Here is a 14,659-nt window from a genome sequence, read left to right as displayed (position 1 = left end):
GTCCAGGGCGGGGTCAGAGCGAGATGTCCCCTCCCTGGACTAGGTCACTTGGGAACTTGAGGGCCACAGGGGTCCCAGGGCGGTCCGGGCTCTGAAACGCAGACTGCAGGTCAATACAGCTTCCTCTCCGCACCGCGGCCCGTGCTGGCGCTCGGGGACGTGGTCTGCAAACGTGGTGCATTAGGCACTGGCTGGGGACTGTGTGGATAAGTGAGGGTGGGCGCAACTCATGTTATTCTGGGCTCGGGACCATTTCTCTCTAACAGTATTAGAGACAGATGATTGGCTTCTGCTGAATGTTCCAGATTAACCTAGTGATCCTGAGGGCACCATGTTTCTCTGAGAAAGTAGTTGAAATAGGAAGTCCATTTCAGGTATTTGTCACATGGGGTTGGGTTAGGTTCCCGCTCGTCATGTTTTCCTTGGTAACACAAATATTTGTCCCTGCAGATCATATTATAATCTGCTTACGAGAGCCTTGGCATCAAGACTGTAGTTCCTTCATTTCTGTATTTTTAGGCCCTAACACAGAATAGGTCCTCAGGTTTTGGTCGAAGGGAGGGAAGCACAAATCTGAACGCAGTGAGTTACCTTGTATATATTTGTCACTGAAATATTCCTACCAACACAGTTACCGACATCAAAAAATAAAACACTATAGGTGTCTGGTCATTGGTGGGTCTCTTAAATGAGAAGTGAAAAATACAGTACTTAAATACTATGCTGTTTTTTCCAACTCTAAATAGAATACTTCGAAAAGGGAAACATTCGTATATATTCGAATAAACGAGACTGTCACAAAGGCGGTGGGATTTGAGCTGGGTACTAGCAGAAAAGAACTTTCCAGTAAGGGTTGGACAAACACCATGAACAAAGACAGCAGTGAAAATGGACGCAGTGTGCACAGACCACCTACAGGGTGCAGGTTGGGTACAAGTGAAAAGAAGACTGAATAAAGAGGGTAAACAAGAAAAATGTCATTTGATTGTAGTGGGCCCTGGAAACCATTGACTCACGGACTTGGGAGATCCGTGCTGCACAATTTCTCTGGCAGTAGCGGCCAGATGGATTAGATGGAAGAGGGAGCACTAGGGAGATAAGGAGAGGCTCTGCAGTGAAAGGGAATGGAGCAGCGATGACACAATACTCAGAAAGGAGGACGTTCGTCATCGCTGGAAAATGCCCTTTAGAAGACTTCAGAGGATTGTAACTGAAAAGGTGAATTAAATTAGTGTCTATCTTTCAAATAACTGCACTGCCTTACACAAATGATTGATATGTTGAGAGGCGCCTGGAAAGATAGGCGAAAAGCTCTCTGAATGGTGGCTGGAAGACATTTTTTCTTTCATGGACCTAGCTGAAACAATGTAACATTCAATGTCAAAACATTACATCTGGATCAGAAGGAAATACTTGACATTATTACATACGTTTTGAAACACGTGTCCATCACCTTAGATCTCACTACCCAGTCACATTAAAGCAAAACACACACGTAGTATGGGGAAATTTTCTTCATTTTTAATTTACAGCAGAAAGAATATAAAGCATTCAGAAAACATTTTCCATATTTTAAGGGCAATTCAAAACATTTTGCATGGTTTCCAGCAGCTGAGTTCTTCAACAGATCCATTGATTCAATGATGCTTTACATGCACAATTACAAAAATAAAACTTACAAAAAAGAAGACATCTAGACTAGTTTTACATGCAAGTCTCAGGGACCCCCCATTGGGCGCCAACTACTGTGTGGAACTGCCATAAGCGACCGTGCAGCCAGAGAGGGGTTCGTGTTAATTGTCTTTATTTCGTTCACACAGTACAGCTGATTTCGAATGGGTAACAAGAATAGCAATTAAATCTTCAGGAGATAGAATAAGATTAGCTATTACTTTTATAATGAAATCCTACTCCTGGCACTTGGGAATTCAGATTATCCAAGAAAGCTGCGCTTACCTATCATCTTATATTCGAAATTAAGAGTCATAACCAAGAAAAAGCGGTCAGAAATGCTTCGTTTCAGTGGAAGTGCCTTTTTGCCTCACCTAGGATTCACAGTTGTACTGGTAGGTTACACCGGTAGGCTTCAAACCTACTTCCTATCCCCTCCATGAGAACCCTCTTAATTCTATGGAACTCTCTATCATCTGTCATTTTCTAACGTATTCAGCTAATAATGTAACATGTGAAACATTTAAAAAAAAAAAAACGTGAGGGTTAAAGCAAATCCACTGAGGTCATTACTCTGGTCAAAGATCAGTTATTTGTACCATAATATATGGAATAAAGATATCTAAATTCAGTATTACTAGAGGATATTCTGAAAGAGCTGGCTTTCACATTCTATTCTCGTTTATGAATGCAGTTGTGTTTGTAAATTACTCAGTGTCCTCCTATAGGTCAAACTGTGTAAAATAATAGGTATCTGGGGGACTGCAACAGCTGCAACATAACCCACACATTTAAAAACAAAATTGAGTCAGGTCAGTTTACAAATGTACAGGTGGCTACTAGTTGTGGGGCTGTCACTGTTGTCAAAGCCGATCACAAGCAGAAAGACATATACTGTACAGTAATTCGAGGTTGGCAGTGAAAGGAAGTAATTAAAAAACAAGTACAATTATAGAAAAGGCACCAAGAGCACTGACCCCAGTTTTTACCACAATCTTTTTGTATCTACCTTCCTTCCAAAGACACCAGTTTAAAAGCTTATTTGTGAATATTTTTAGGCTTCACAACAAGCCTTGAGTTTTAACTCACAGTTGGCAGCCAGAACCAAGAAAAAACATCTCAGCTTTACACCAACTGATCCTCAAACGTAACCTGGGAATTTTAAACTGGCATCAGCAAATGCAAACTTTATCCTCTCAATTTAACATTAGTAGTTTAATTGTTAAAAGCATCAGATTTCTTTGGCTCCTCATTATGTGGAAATAGTAATATACCATGCCATCTCTAAAAGACCAGTCTGCATCTTTTTCCTTTTTAGTTATTTTTTTGTGTGCAATTTTATTACATTTTCTGATTTCCAGCAGGAGATATGGAAACGTGACGTTTTTCTACTTTTCACACTATTTTCTTTTGTCAGGTTTTTAAATCATTCTAAGTGTTCTTTGTTGGAGTGAGTGGATGGTGTTAAGCTACATACTGATTCATCTTATGATTATCTGTTTTGCAAAAGTAACTTAATTTTCTTAAGCAGTATTAGCATTCACATTACTTGGCACCATTGGCAAAAAAAATTTAAATAAAGTAAACTAAACTCCTGGTAGCCAAAATTAAATGTAAACATATCCTTTTTTTAAGTAATGTTACTCTGCCTTTTTTCCTAAGTCTAAATACAGTAGCTCTTTTTTTTTTTTTTTTTTGCAGTTTAGTCATGCTTTAGCAAAATGTTCTTCTAAAGAACATTTAAAATAAAGTACTCTTATAGTGAAATAAAGTTTTTTTGTTTCATTTTACAGACCATAGCCACTAATGCTTTGCTTTTGTTCATTTCTTTTTTCTTGATTTCATGCACATATCTCTTTGTTTTAATATATACAATATATACAAACAGTACATCCACATTTTTCTCGCTCATTCAGACAAAACTATACAAATAATTTTATCTTGCCATGTTATTGACCTTTGTGAATAAAATATTTAGCAATTAATATAATCCCTTTCAAATATTTTCTCACTTTTCATTTCTACCTTCTATATATACACAGAAACTGCTCAGTTTGGATGAGATATAGCCAAAAACATGGAATTTACTGGCCAGAACGCAGCACCACGCTGATCGTTTAGGTGGCAAATGTCCAGGCAAGGTTCATGATTCCTTAGAATTACTACAGCTTCCAAGGTTACTAAAAAAGGCTACATGCTTTATCAATTCTTAAGTAATTCTCATTGCACATGAAAGTAAGGCAAAAAAATTAAAGTGCTGAACATGAAAAAGGGGACAAGATGATTACTACCCTCGCAGGTTCTTGGAAGGTGGTGGGGACAAGAAAATAATTTAAACTCTGTGAGCTGCTTCTCATTATTTCCCATGCATTACCCGTTTACCACACACCTGCCCCTCTGCAAATTTCCACAAGACATTAAAAACCTGCAGATTTCAAAAGTTGCATTAAGTGTGCTGTAGAGATTAAAACAAACAAACAAACAAACAAAAATAAACAGTGAAGGAAATGAGAACACACGGACCCAATAAAGATTTTTGTATGATCTAAGCCCTCCACTGAGAATCAATCCCAAAGATTCAGCTTCTTGGAAATAACCGGCAGGTGCAGGAACAGCATTCTTTTTTGTTGCTAGTATAGCCCCACCTTTTCTTATCTATATTTTTGGTATAAATATTTGTACAGTTCCACACGATGTTTGAATACAGCCCTATATGAGAAGGAAATGGCTTCTTCCTGAGAAGAGGAAGCCTCTTTCAATTCCTCCTGGTGTCTTGATTTCCCGTGATCCAACAGAAGATTGAGTTCCAAGATGTCTTGCTGATCAAATTAAAAGTTGTCCATGAAAGTGCAAATGCAATGACCAAAACATTCCTGTTAAAATCCTGCAGCTGATCTCCCCAAAACTGCAGAGGGATTTTGTGTGTGTGTGTGTACGTGTGTGTGTGTGTGCGTGTGTGTTGTTGCATGTCTCTGCTAAAAACAGAAATGAAAACAGTCTGAAAAGCAATGTCACATTGCTAAGGGATGCTGCTGTATGTCTTCAAGTTCCTTGGCCTTTTTCAATTCTTTCACTCTGGAAGAGAAACAAAACAAAACAGCAGGCGATAACTCGATAGTGAATTGCGACCAAATAAAGAAAAGGGGTATTACCACACCCTCTGAACTGAAGAGCCAAGACTAAAACCCTTTTTGAGGATTGATGGCAAAAGAAACTCCTGTGAAACTGTTGGAGAAAATATTCAAAGAAAAGATGTGACCCTTCTTAAGGTGAAAAAAATCATTCTAAAGCTTTGCTCTACATCAAGTGCTCTAAGAATACAGCAAAATCAAAGTCTAATGTATTAAATCAAGTGTGACAATCACATGTTTATCTTAATAAAAATTTATTCAAATAACTTTCTTTTTAGTCTGGTGGACCACCATTAATGTCCTATCACTCCATGTGATGTAAATTAGGAAAACTGTACATGCATTTATTTAGCTTTTTTTTTTTTCTTTTTTTTGAGACAGTCTTGCCCTGTCGCCCAGGCTGGAGTGCAGCGGCGCCATCTCGGCTCACTGCAACCTCCGCCTCCCGGGTTCATGTCATTCTCCTGCCTCAACCTCTCGAGTAGCTGGGACTACAGGCGCCGTGCCTGGCTAATTTTCTGTATTTTCTATATTTAGCCACCATGCCTGGCTAATTTTCTGTATTTTTTGGTAGAGATGGGGTTTCACCGTGTTCGCCAGGATGGTCTCGATATCCTGACCTTGTGATCCGCCCACCTCGGCCTCCCAAAGTGCTGGGATTACAGGCGTGAGCCATCGCGCCCGGCCTATTTAGCTTTTAATATATCTAAGGATTAAGCTACTATTGCTTTGTTCATAGACTCAAGATTGTTAGCCTTCTTGAACCTAATCATACATCTGTACAACTCTACTCCTTCACGCAGGTTTTTGGAGGCTTTTTAATAATTCCTTACTTTCCTCCCATTCCACATTATAACTTAAAAAGACATTCAGGTTCCTCTTCCCAGTGATCCCAGATGGATAGCCATAGGGTGCGATACTGATAAGGTACTTTGTTCTACTCATCAAACATACTGTAGTAAACAAATTTAAGTAACGTTGTTATAGACTGAGCCATGGAAAGTTCACATCAGCAAATTACTTATTAATTATCACTGCTGATCTGTAATTTTTAATATAAAAATCAGTCTCAGTTTTTTTGGATATGGCTACCTGATGCAGATGGGGTGCTGGGGAAGCAGCTGTCTGCTGTAAGAGTATTTCTCTATACTGACAATTACGAACCTGCCTTAATAGCAGAATGATCAAATGGAAGGCAATGCATGTGGTGTAAGTCACAGTTTGTGGTACTGCATACCATATAATAACATTTGTTTCCCAAAAATGGGTGTGAGAGGCTAATTTTAGCCAAATGGGAGCAACAGCTTCTTAGGACACCCATACTCTTCTGCAACAGCATGACCAGGAAAAGATGGATTTGTCATGGTGCTATACAGAGGGCCATAATCTCAAATATATTTTTCTGATTCCCTAAGAGTCTCTCCTATTATCTTAAGTTATACCAGTAAAGTAAAATTTTTTTTTTTTTTTTTTTTTTTTTTTGAGGCAGGGTCTAACTCTGTTGCCCAGGCTGAAGTGCAGTGGTGCGATCTCGGCTCACTGCAACTTCTGCCTCCTGGGTTCAAGTGATTCTCCTGCCTCAGCCTCCCGAGTAGCTGGGATTACAGGCATGCACCACCACGCTCAGCTAATTTTTGTATTTTTAGCAGAGACGTTCTGCCATGTTGGCCACGCTGGTCTTGAACTCCTGAGTTCAAGTGATCTGCCCACCTCAGCCTCCCAAAGTGCTTGAATTACAGGCATGAGCCACCAGGCCCGGCCTCAAGTAAAACTTGATAATAGGCAGAAAGAAAATATTGTGAAAAAACCAGTGATCAGTTATTGCTATACTGTATAGGTTGAGAGTCTGGAATGGCACATATGCTATAACAGCAGTTTAAGAAAACATTTATATTTACCACTTCCAAGCAGAATCATTTCTGAGTATTCTGCAAAGTTGATATAATCTCTTCACAGAGAAGATGCTCTCTTTTAGAAGAAAAGCTTTATGATGTTATCAGTAATACTAAAAAGAATTATAATATTTGAAAACTTGCTTGTCTGATTTACTTACTACATATACCAAGCCCTAGCTTGGTCCTAGCGTGATGTTTACAAATTGACAGTGACAGACAGTCTATCTCTGAAACCGCTGAATCTTTTTTTGTTAACAGGTACAGTTAGAATACATTGCTATGTTCATGAGTAGATCCAAATATCACTTAGTTTGAAATTTTTTAATTAACTATACCATGGATTAATTTGGGTCATATTACAGTATAGAATTGTACATCACTAGAGGTCCCTAATTTTGGACATGCATACTTGATAAATAAATGGCTTTTTAAAAATTGAAACATGCTATAGTCTGTTCAATTTTTAAACATGCAGTATCTATACTAACATCCCTTTGGCTGGAAATGCAAGGCATGCACTGATGCCAACTTTGCTTCTGGACATGCAATATCGGTACTTGTGCAGACCTATCTGCTGAATTTCCGCAGCCTGTGCATGCTACTTCAAATGCTACGTTTTCTTTCTGCACTACCACAGAACTCATTCACAAATATGCAACAGTGACTCCATCACTGATGAGATGTCTAGAATTTGAGGTATCCTGAACTCAAAATCTGATAGCATAAACACAAAGATGTTATACACTCACAATTTTTCTAGAATGAACAGGGATGCTTTAGAAATATTAAGTTCATCATTGAGATGAAATAAAAAGGAAAGTGAATTATAAACCAGAACTGTTTTATGTGGTTTCATACCAAAGAATCTATAATCAGCTGGTCAGGGTAGGTATACCCTAAAACATTTTTCTTTTAGTTAAAATGGTCACATTTGTTTTTGCAGTTTTTTCAGTTTCTTTCAGAACTAATTAAAAAGTTGTTTTCATAAGGTTTTAAAGTTGTCATGTAAATACTCTGCTATGAAATTAGTGATGGCCTCACAGACCACTAAGTTAAGGAGAGGTGCATGTCCACGTACAATATCTACATAGGAAAAATAAGAACACTGCAATTTTCAGATATATTTTCCAGGCTTTCACGACTCCTGAGTTAAAGTGGAGAATTTAGTTCTTAGCTTCGTGATAAAGTTATCATAGTATGCTAGCATTATACATGACATCAAAATGACTTAAATGGCACAAACATTTTTTTTACAGAAAGTCGTTCAAGGAGGAATTAGAAAAAAAGAAAGGGAAAAAATGAAAGAGAACACGTATTAAATTCCAACAACTATACAGGTTACGTAATATCTGTTACTTTATGTAGTCCTCACAACACTGCCATTAGCTCCAATTTGTAAATGCAGAACCTGAGATTTATAGGAATTAAGCAATCTGCCCCAATTCACACAGTTAATAAATGGCAGAACAGGGAATTGAGCCCAGGTTTGTCTGACTTCCAAACCTATAGTTTCAACATTCCACTGCCTCTAAAAATATCTCCCAGGGGCCGGGCGCAGTGGCTCACGCCTGTAATCCCAGCACTTTGGGAGGCCAAGACGGGCGAATCACAAGGTCAGGAGATCGAGACCATCCTGGCTGACCCGGTGAAACCCCGTCTCTACTAAAAAATACAAAAAACTAGCCGGGTGAGGTGGCGGGCGCCTGTAGTCCCAGCTACTCGGGAGGCTGAGGCAGGAGAATGGCGTAAACCCGGGAGGCGGAGCTTGTAGTGAGCTGCGAGACTCCGTCTCAAAAGAAAAAAAAAAAAATCTCCCAGGATAACACAGAAATTTTTAAAAAATCGTATTTTATTGTTTTTTTCCAAAAGATTTTATAAGAAATATGCATTTGGAAAATTTCCATGGTATGATATGAAATTAACAACAATTACATTTTCTCGATTCTAAGGTGTCATCTTTTATAAGACACTATATTGATTTTATTAATAAAAAATCTTCTTGATGGGGGAAGACCCTCACATAAAATGTACTTATTGATTTTACAACACAATTATTTAGAATCCTAAAACATGTGAAAAGAACATGTTTAAGAATCAAGGGAGATTTTTAGCCTCATTGTCCAATTTACAATTTATAGACCATATTGACGTTAACTTACTTCTGAAAGTTAACATGAAATTCGGAGACTTACTATCTGTCCTAGTGAAATCATAAATGAAGTTTTATGTTACTTGAGGGTAGATTATTAGGATGAGACAGTGGTGCTTAATTTTTGTTTTGTTTTAAATCAAATGTCAACTCGATAAAATAATGTTTGAATGTTACATTGCCTCCAAAGAAACAAAACAATTACATCACCAAAGTGATTTAGAATGACATATACTAGAATTTTAAAACAAATTTTAAGAAATATATGTTTCAAATCAGAGTGTTTCAAATGGTTAAATTTAAGATCACCTTGTTATTAGTTAAGGACATGAATGATTATTCAGGCAGATGTTAATTAAAAATAAATCTTTACCAATGAGAAGGATACAAAATAGAAGTTTAACCATTATTATCTCTGGGTGATTCTCCTTGGTTATTTGTATTTCCAGAATTCACTACAATTAGTATGTGCTGCTTTTGTAATAATAATTATTCCTGCTTGTTAGCTTTTATGTTCTTCACTTATTTACAGACAAGGTTGCACAGGCTTGAATGCAGTGGAACAGTCATAGCTCACTGTGGCCTGGAATTTCTCGGCTCAAGCAATCTTTAGCCTTAGCCTCCTGAGTAGCTAGGACTACAGGCACACATCACCACACCTGGCTAATTTTTAATTTTTTTTTTTTGTCTAGACAGAGGATCTAAATATACTGCCCAAGCTGGTCTCGAACTCCTGGCCTCAAGCAATTCTCCTGCCTCAGCCCCAAAAAGTACTGAGATTATAGGCATGAGTTGCTTGTTAGTCTTAAAAAAAAAAAAAAAAAAAAGTGAATTAGATGGTTTTCTATCCGTCTGTTACTAATCTGTCTTACAAATGCTGTGATCACATTATGCAAAAACAACTAAAAAATTCAGTGGAAGGAAAAAAAACTCAATTTTGTAGACTGAAGCCAAAATCAATGGACTGAACTGGTTTCATTAACATTACCTATGTTGTAAGCAAATTTTTCGGTATACAAACTTGGTAAATATAGACAAGAATTTTTGAAATTGGAATTCGACTTGAAAATCCAGGACCTGTGGTCACCATATCTATAGGACTTGGAACACAGGTGCATGATAAACTTTTGTTATGTTACACAAACTTAGCTAAGGGTTACTGAGTGCTCAGTTCTCTTAAGAAATTACAACTGTTAGACTCATTCAGGGCTAAGAAAGAACTGAATCTAAAAATGTCCAGGTTATCTAAAAAAAAATTATAATTGCACTTACTTCTAAATTCCCTTACACAGAAGACAGGCAAAGCAGTATTCCCTGAACTCATACAGGCAATGCAGGACAGAAGCTACAGTTCCCACAGCGCCAGTGCTGCCCTCAGGAAAGCTGCACGGCCACATTTCTGACTCCTATCAGTAACTTGCAAAGTAGAACTCTTATTGGCTCTGACTTAAGTAATTAGAATAGTAAGACTGACCTGTGACCATTCAGCTATTAACATTAAAGACAATCCCAGTATTTCCCCAAGCATTCTAGGCTGAGAATAACCACCACTCTGGGATACCATTGTAGTCTCAATTCCCCCTCCCCAAAAAGTTGCATCGTAATGTACTGAAGTGATGTCGTAAGCAACAGCACTGAAAGCCAGCAAAAGCCCACAGGGTTTACTTCCATCAGACGTCCAATGATCATTTATGAATCAATGAAGTAGGCCTGCTTCAGAAACTTGTAGCAAACAATGGCTCCATGGGTAAAGCGTAAGGCAAAGCTGCTTCATTACATCTACTCAGTGATGCTCAGCCAGAGAAATGTCTCATGAGTCAGTGGAGTTCAGCGGGAATATTCTCGCAATGCTGGACGTCAAAAATAGACAGGGCAGCGGATGCGGCTTTCTGATTATTACCTGTTGCTTTCAGAGCTGCAATAGCTTGTGGGGAATTTAGGAAAAGAGAGATCTTGCCATTTTCCAGAAATCTCATTTGGATTGCAAAACAAAAAAGACAGAGAGGCCCAATAAGAATGACACAGAGCATGTTGTCTGCAATTTAACACACACCACTGTGTTCCAAAAATATTCATTTCCTAAAAGAGGCAAGTGAGACAAAATTACTTTGGAGATTTAAAATACATCCATGATGACACATCCCACGTTCACGTCTTACTTCTCATGAACACATCAGGCCACTTAGAAACTCTGCCTCATGCCAAATTGAGCTACAGAAGTGTGAGAACACATTTGTTGACCCTAGAGTACTGTTTACTTCTCAGTACACTTCCCGGCATTGTTAGAGAACTGTCCCTTGGATAAAAGTGTACATAACACAGCCAAAAGTGCAAGCGTAATTTTCAGAACTTCGTAATGACCTAATGCAGCTATGACCCGGGGCTGCTCTCAGAAGCGCACAGCAGAGCTGCTCTGTTGAGACCACTACTTACCAGCTTCTGGCAAAGTGTTTGGAAACCCGCTTCTCAAATAAAAAGAAAATACGTTGTTTAAAAATGTATGAGTAAAAAGTGTTATTTCTTCTTCTTCCAATTAAGGTCTTATTCCAGTAAAATAACTGCACCTGACTTTACTGAACACAGGTGACTAGGCCAGCAGTTTATAAGAAATAGGTTATTTAAATACTAGCATTCCCACTGCTTTTAATAACACCTGTAGTGATTGTTAGAGTTTATAAAGCCTTCTCATAGGAATAGTATCTCGTATCGGGAAAGGAGGAATTTGTCTGGAAATTGCTTTTCAGAGAGTGGTGTCTCTCATCTATAAGAACACTTTCTACTGCCCATGAAAAATAAATGTCTTAGAGAAGTGGAAAGTCATTTGCTGTCTAGAAAAAGAGGCATTTTAGTTTTTATTTTTTAGGTCAAGCAAATCTCAATACCTTGAGGATAAATCTGTTATGTAACTGAACTATCTGCTAACTTACGAGGTATCTTGGTTTTTCTCTATGCAACTGAATAATATCCTGTTAGATATATTCAAAATCCAACTGAAAGTATCTTCTCAGCATATGTACTTTAAAAGTTTCTTAAACCTTAAAAATCCTTCAGTCATTTGCTGAGAAATCGCTTTTGTTGATTTAAATAATCTCTTTGTGTAGGACAAAAGTTCTCTCCTAAACACAGCTATTGTGTCCAAGGCAAAAACAAAAACAAAAACGAAAACAAAAAACCCTGATGACAGTATGGAGAGTTTGTTAATTTCGCTTTAAGTTACTGGATAAATTAAGAGGTAGCCCTGAAGCAAACGGGGGATAAAAATGAGCTGTACTCAGTGAAAAATATTTGGTGCTTTTCCTTAGCCTTCCCCGAGCAAAGACAAAACATTTCAAGACACAAGTGGTATTTTCTGATTGCTCTGCTGCTGGAATTCATCTGTCGTGTCTTAATGCTGCCTTTTTAGATCTCCCCCTGCTCCACTGACATAGGAGTTTGGGTCAATTTTAGTGTTTTACAAATACTGTCCCCTAAAATTTAATTCTATAAGTTTTCAAATATTATTTTTCTTTTCTTTTCTGAGACAGGGTCTCACTCTGTTGCCCAGGCTGGAGTGCAGTGGCATGATCATGACACACTGTCGACCTCCTGGGCTCAAGCAATCCTCCCACCTCAGCCTCCAGTAGCTGGGAAAATATTACTTTTCAGTGTATAAACCATGTCTTAAATATGGAATACTTTATGAATTAACAAAATAAGTATCTTCTTTAACATAATTTCAAGGACTATAAATCTTCTTCAGAGAATGCTCTGCCTCCCAAGAGTAATTTCAATTTGGGGATTGTTAGAGGGAGTGCCCTTGTGACTTCTCTGATGGAAGAATGAGGGAGAGAAGATCTTATTGGTCATCACACAAAGCCATATATACGCTATTCCTCGGTTCAGAGAGTTAGCTAAATATCACCAGGATAGAAGGAACCTTCTCAGCCCCTATCTCTCAAACTTGCGTAGATGTTGTGAGCCATAAGGGGTGTCATGAGATTCCAACTTTCCATGCATGAGTAGGAGTTTTAGGAGTTCACAACAGAATGCAGCAGGCATTAAATAAATTGAGGTTGAGATTCTGATTTGCACTGAAAAGCACCTTCTGAAAATGTTTCTTAAAAACGGTCATTAACATAACAGAAACTAACAAGCTTCAAAAACGCATAAGAAACCACCTCCCGTAAAATGTTGTCCTTGCAGCAGGTGATATTGATTGCATGTAACATGCATGATACTACAACTTGTAGTTAAACTGAACACTAGGGCATGCATCTATTCTCTTGGAGGCTTTTTAAAATGGAAAGAAATATTATCTGTATATACGCAGAGGGTGAGAGGGAATAGAGGGAGAAATGGAGATTTTTGTCCTCTTTTTTTCTTACATTTCAAAAACAAACATCTCTAGATGTATCACAAGGGACCCGAAATATTTTAATTGGGAACAATTCCCTAAGTCTAAAGAGGATTAATTAGTTAAGTTTATATAAGAGTATAGCTGCTTTTTTTTTCCTCAAAAAAGACCAAATTGTTCCTTCAGCAATTATTTATGGTTTTAAATAGATGAGCCTTTAAATTTTTAAAATTTTAAGGCATTTAAGGCTTTTCTTTTGTTTTTCCTTTGAGACACAGTCTTGCTCTGTCGCTCAGGCTGGAGCGCAATGGCACAATCTTGGCTCACTGCAACCTCTGCCTCCCAGGTTCAACAGATTCTCCTGCGCACGCCACCACGCCCAGCTAATTTTTGTATTTTTAGTAGAGACGTGGTTTACCATGTTGGCCAGGCTGGTCTCGAACTCCTGACCTCAAGTGGTCTGGCTGCCTCGGCCTCCCAAAGTGTTGGGATTACAGGCATGAGCCACCACATTCGGCCCTTTTAAGGCTTTTAAATCTAGGGTTAAGGTCATTATTACAAAGGACTTATAAAAACTAAATTATTCTATCATCAAGTTGGCACACTACAACCTGTGGGCCAAAATCCAGTCCAGTATCTATTTGTATATATAAAGTTTTATTAGAACACAGTCATAGCCATTCATTTATGTGTTGTCTGTGGCTGCTTTCCTGCTACATTAAAAGAACTGAGTAGTTGCGACAGACTGTACAGCCCACAAAGCTTAAGGTATTTACTATCTGGCCTTTCAGAAAAACATCTGCCAACTCCTGGGTTAAAATATAATAAATAAAGATTAGCATCAACATAAGTCTAGTTAGATGGGAAATCATATGTCCAGAAACATTAGCAGTTAAAACTGCTACGAGATTTTTTGAACTATGACCTTTTCTCAGAAATCTTAAAGATGACTAAATAAAGTATTAGTGTAAGGTTAAGGAGAGGGGGCACTGAATATAGTCGAGTTGATAGAATTCCCATGTTATAATTTCAACTCACTTTTTCTCTTAAGGTTATATATAAGAAACAAGTTGTCAAATTAATCTAAATGAATTTAGATTAGTTAGATTTTGATAAATTCTATTTCTGGCTTTTTTTTTTTTTTTGAGACAGGGTCTCGCTCTGTTGCCCAGGCTGGAGTGCAGTGGCATGATCACAACTCACTGCGGCCTCAACCTCCCAGGCTTACATGATCCTCCCACCTCAGTCTCCCGAGTAGCTGGGACTACAGGCATGCCCTACCACGCCTGGTTAGCTTTTGATCTTTTGTAGAGATGGAGTCTCCCTATGTTGCCCAGGCTGGCACTGAACTCCTGGGCTCAAGCAATCCTCCCACCTCAGCCTCTCAGGCTTACATGATCCTCCCACCTCAGCCTCCCAGGCTTACATGATCCTCCCACCTCAGCCTCCCAGGCTTACATGATCCTCCCACCTCAGCCTC

General features: G+C 38.4%; 2 protein-coding genes across 2 annotated transcripts in view; both read right to left on the bottom strand.

Annotated features, from left to right (window-relative positions):
• VAMP3 (vesicle-associated membrane protein 3) overlaps positions 1-1,170 on the bottom strand; it is an 11,775-nt gene extending 10,605 nt beyond the window's left edge. Inside the window, exons 1-2 of the mRNA XM_011981632.1 lie at positions 1,017-1,170; positions 49-198 (exon numbers count right to left, since the gene is read on the bottom strand). Coding sequence (XP_011837022.1) covers positions 49-198; positions 1,017-1,170 — 304 coding nt within the window. The remainder of the gene's footprint in view (positions 1-48; positions 199-1,016) is intronic.
• A 329-nt stretch (positions 1,171-1,499) lies between these two features.
• CAMTA1 (calmodulin binding transcription activator 1) overlaps positions 1,500-14,659 on the bottom strand; it is a 1,080,371-nt gene continuing 1,067,211 nt past the window's right edge. Inside the window, exon 25 of the mRNA XM_011981621.1 lies at positions 1,500-4,746. Within this exon, the coding sequence (XP_011837011.1) occupies positions 4,714-4,746 (33 nt within the window). The 3' untranslated portion in view covers positions 1,500-4,713. The remainder of the gene's footprint in view (positions 4,747-14,659) is intronic.

Source organism: Mandrillus leucophaeus, unplaced genomic scaffold (assembly GCF_000951045.1).
Source record: "Mandrillus leucophaeus isolate KB7577 unplaced genomic scaffold, Mleu.le_1.0 Scaffold105, whole genome shotgun sequence".
Lineage (NCBI taxonomy): Eukaryota > Metazoa > Chordata > Mammalia > Primates > Cercopithecidae > Mandrillus > Mandrillus leucophaeus.
This window is presented reverse-complemented; position numbering and strand designations above follow the sequence as displayed.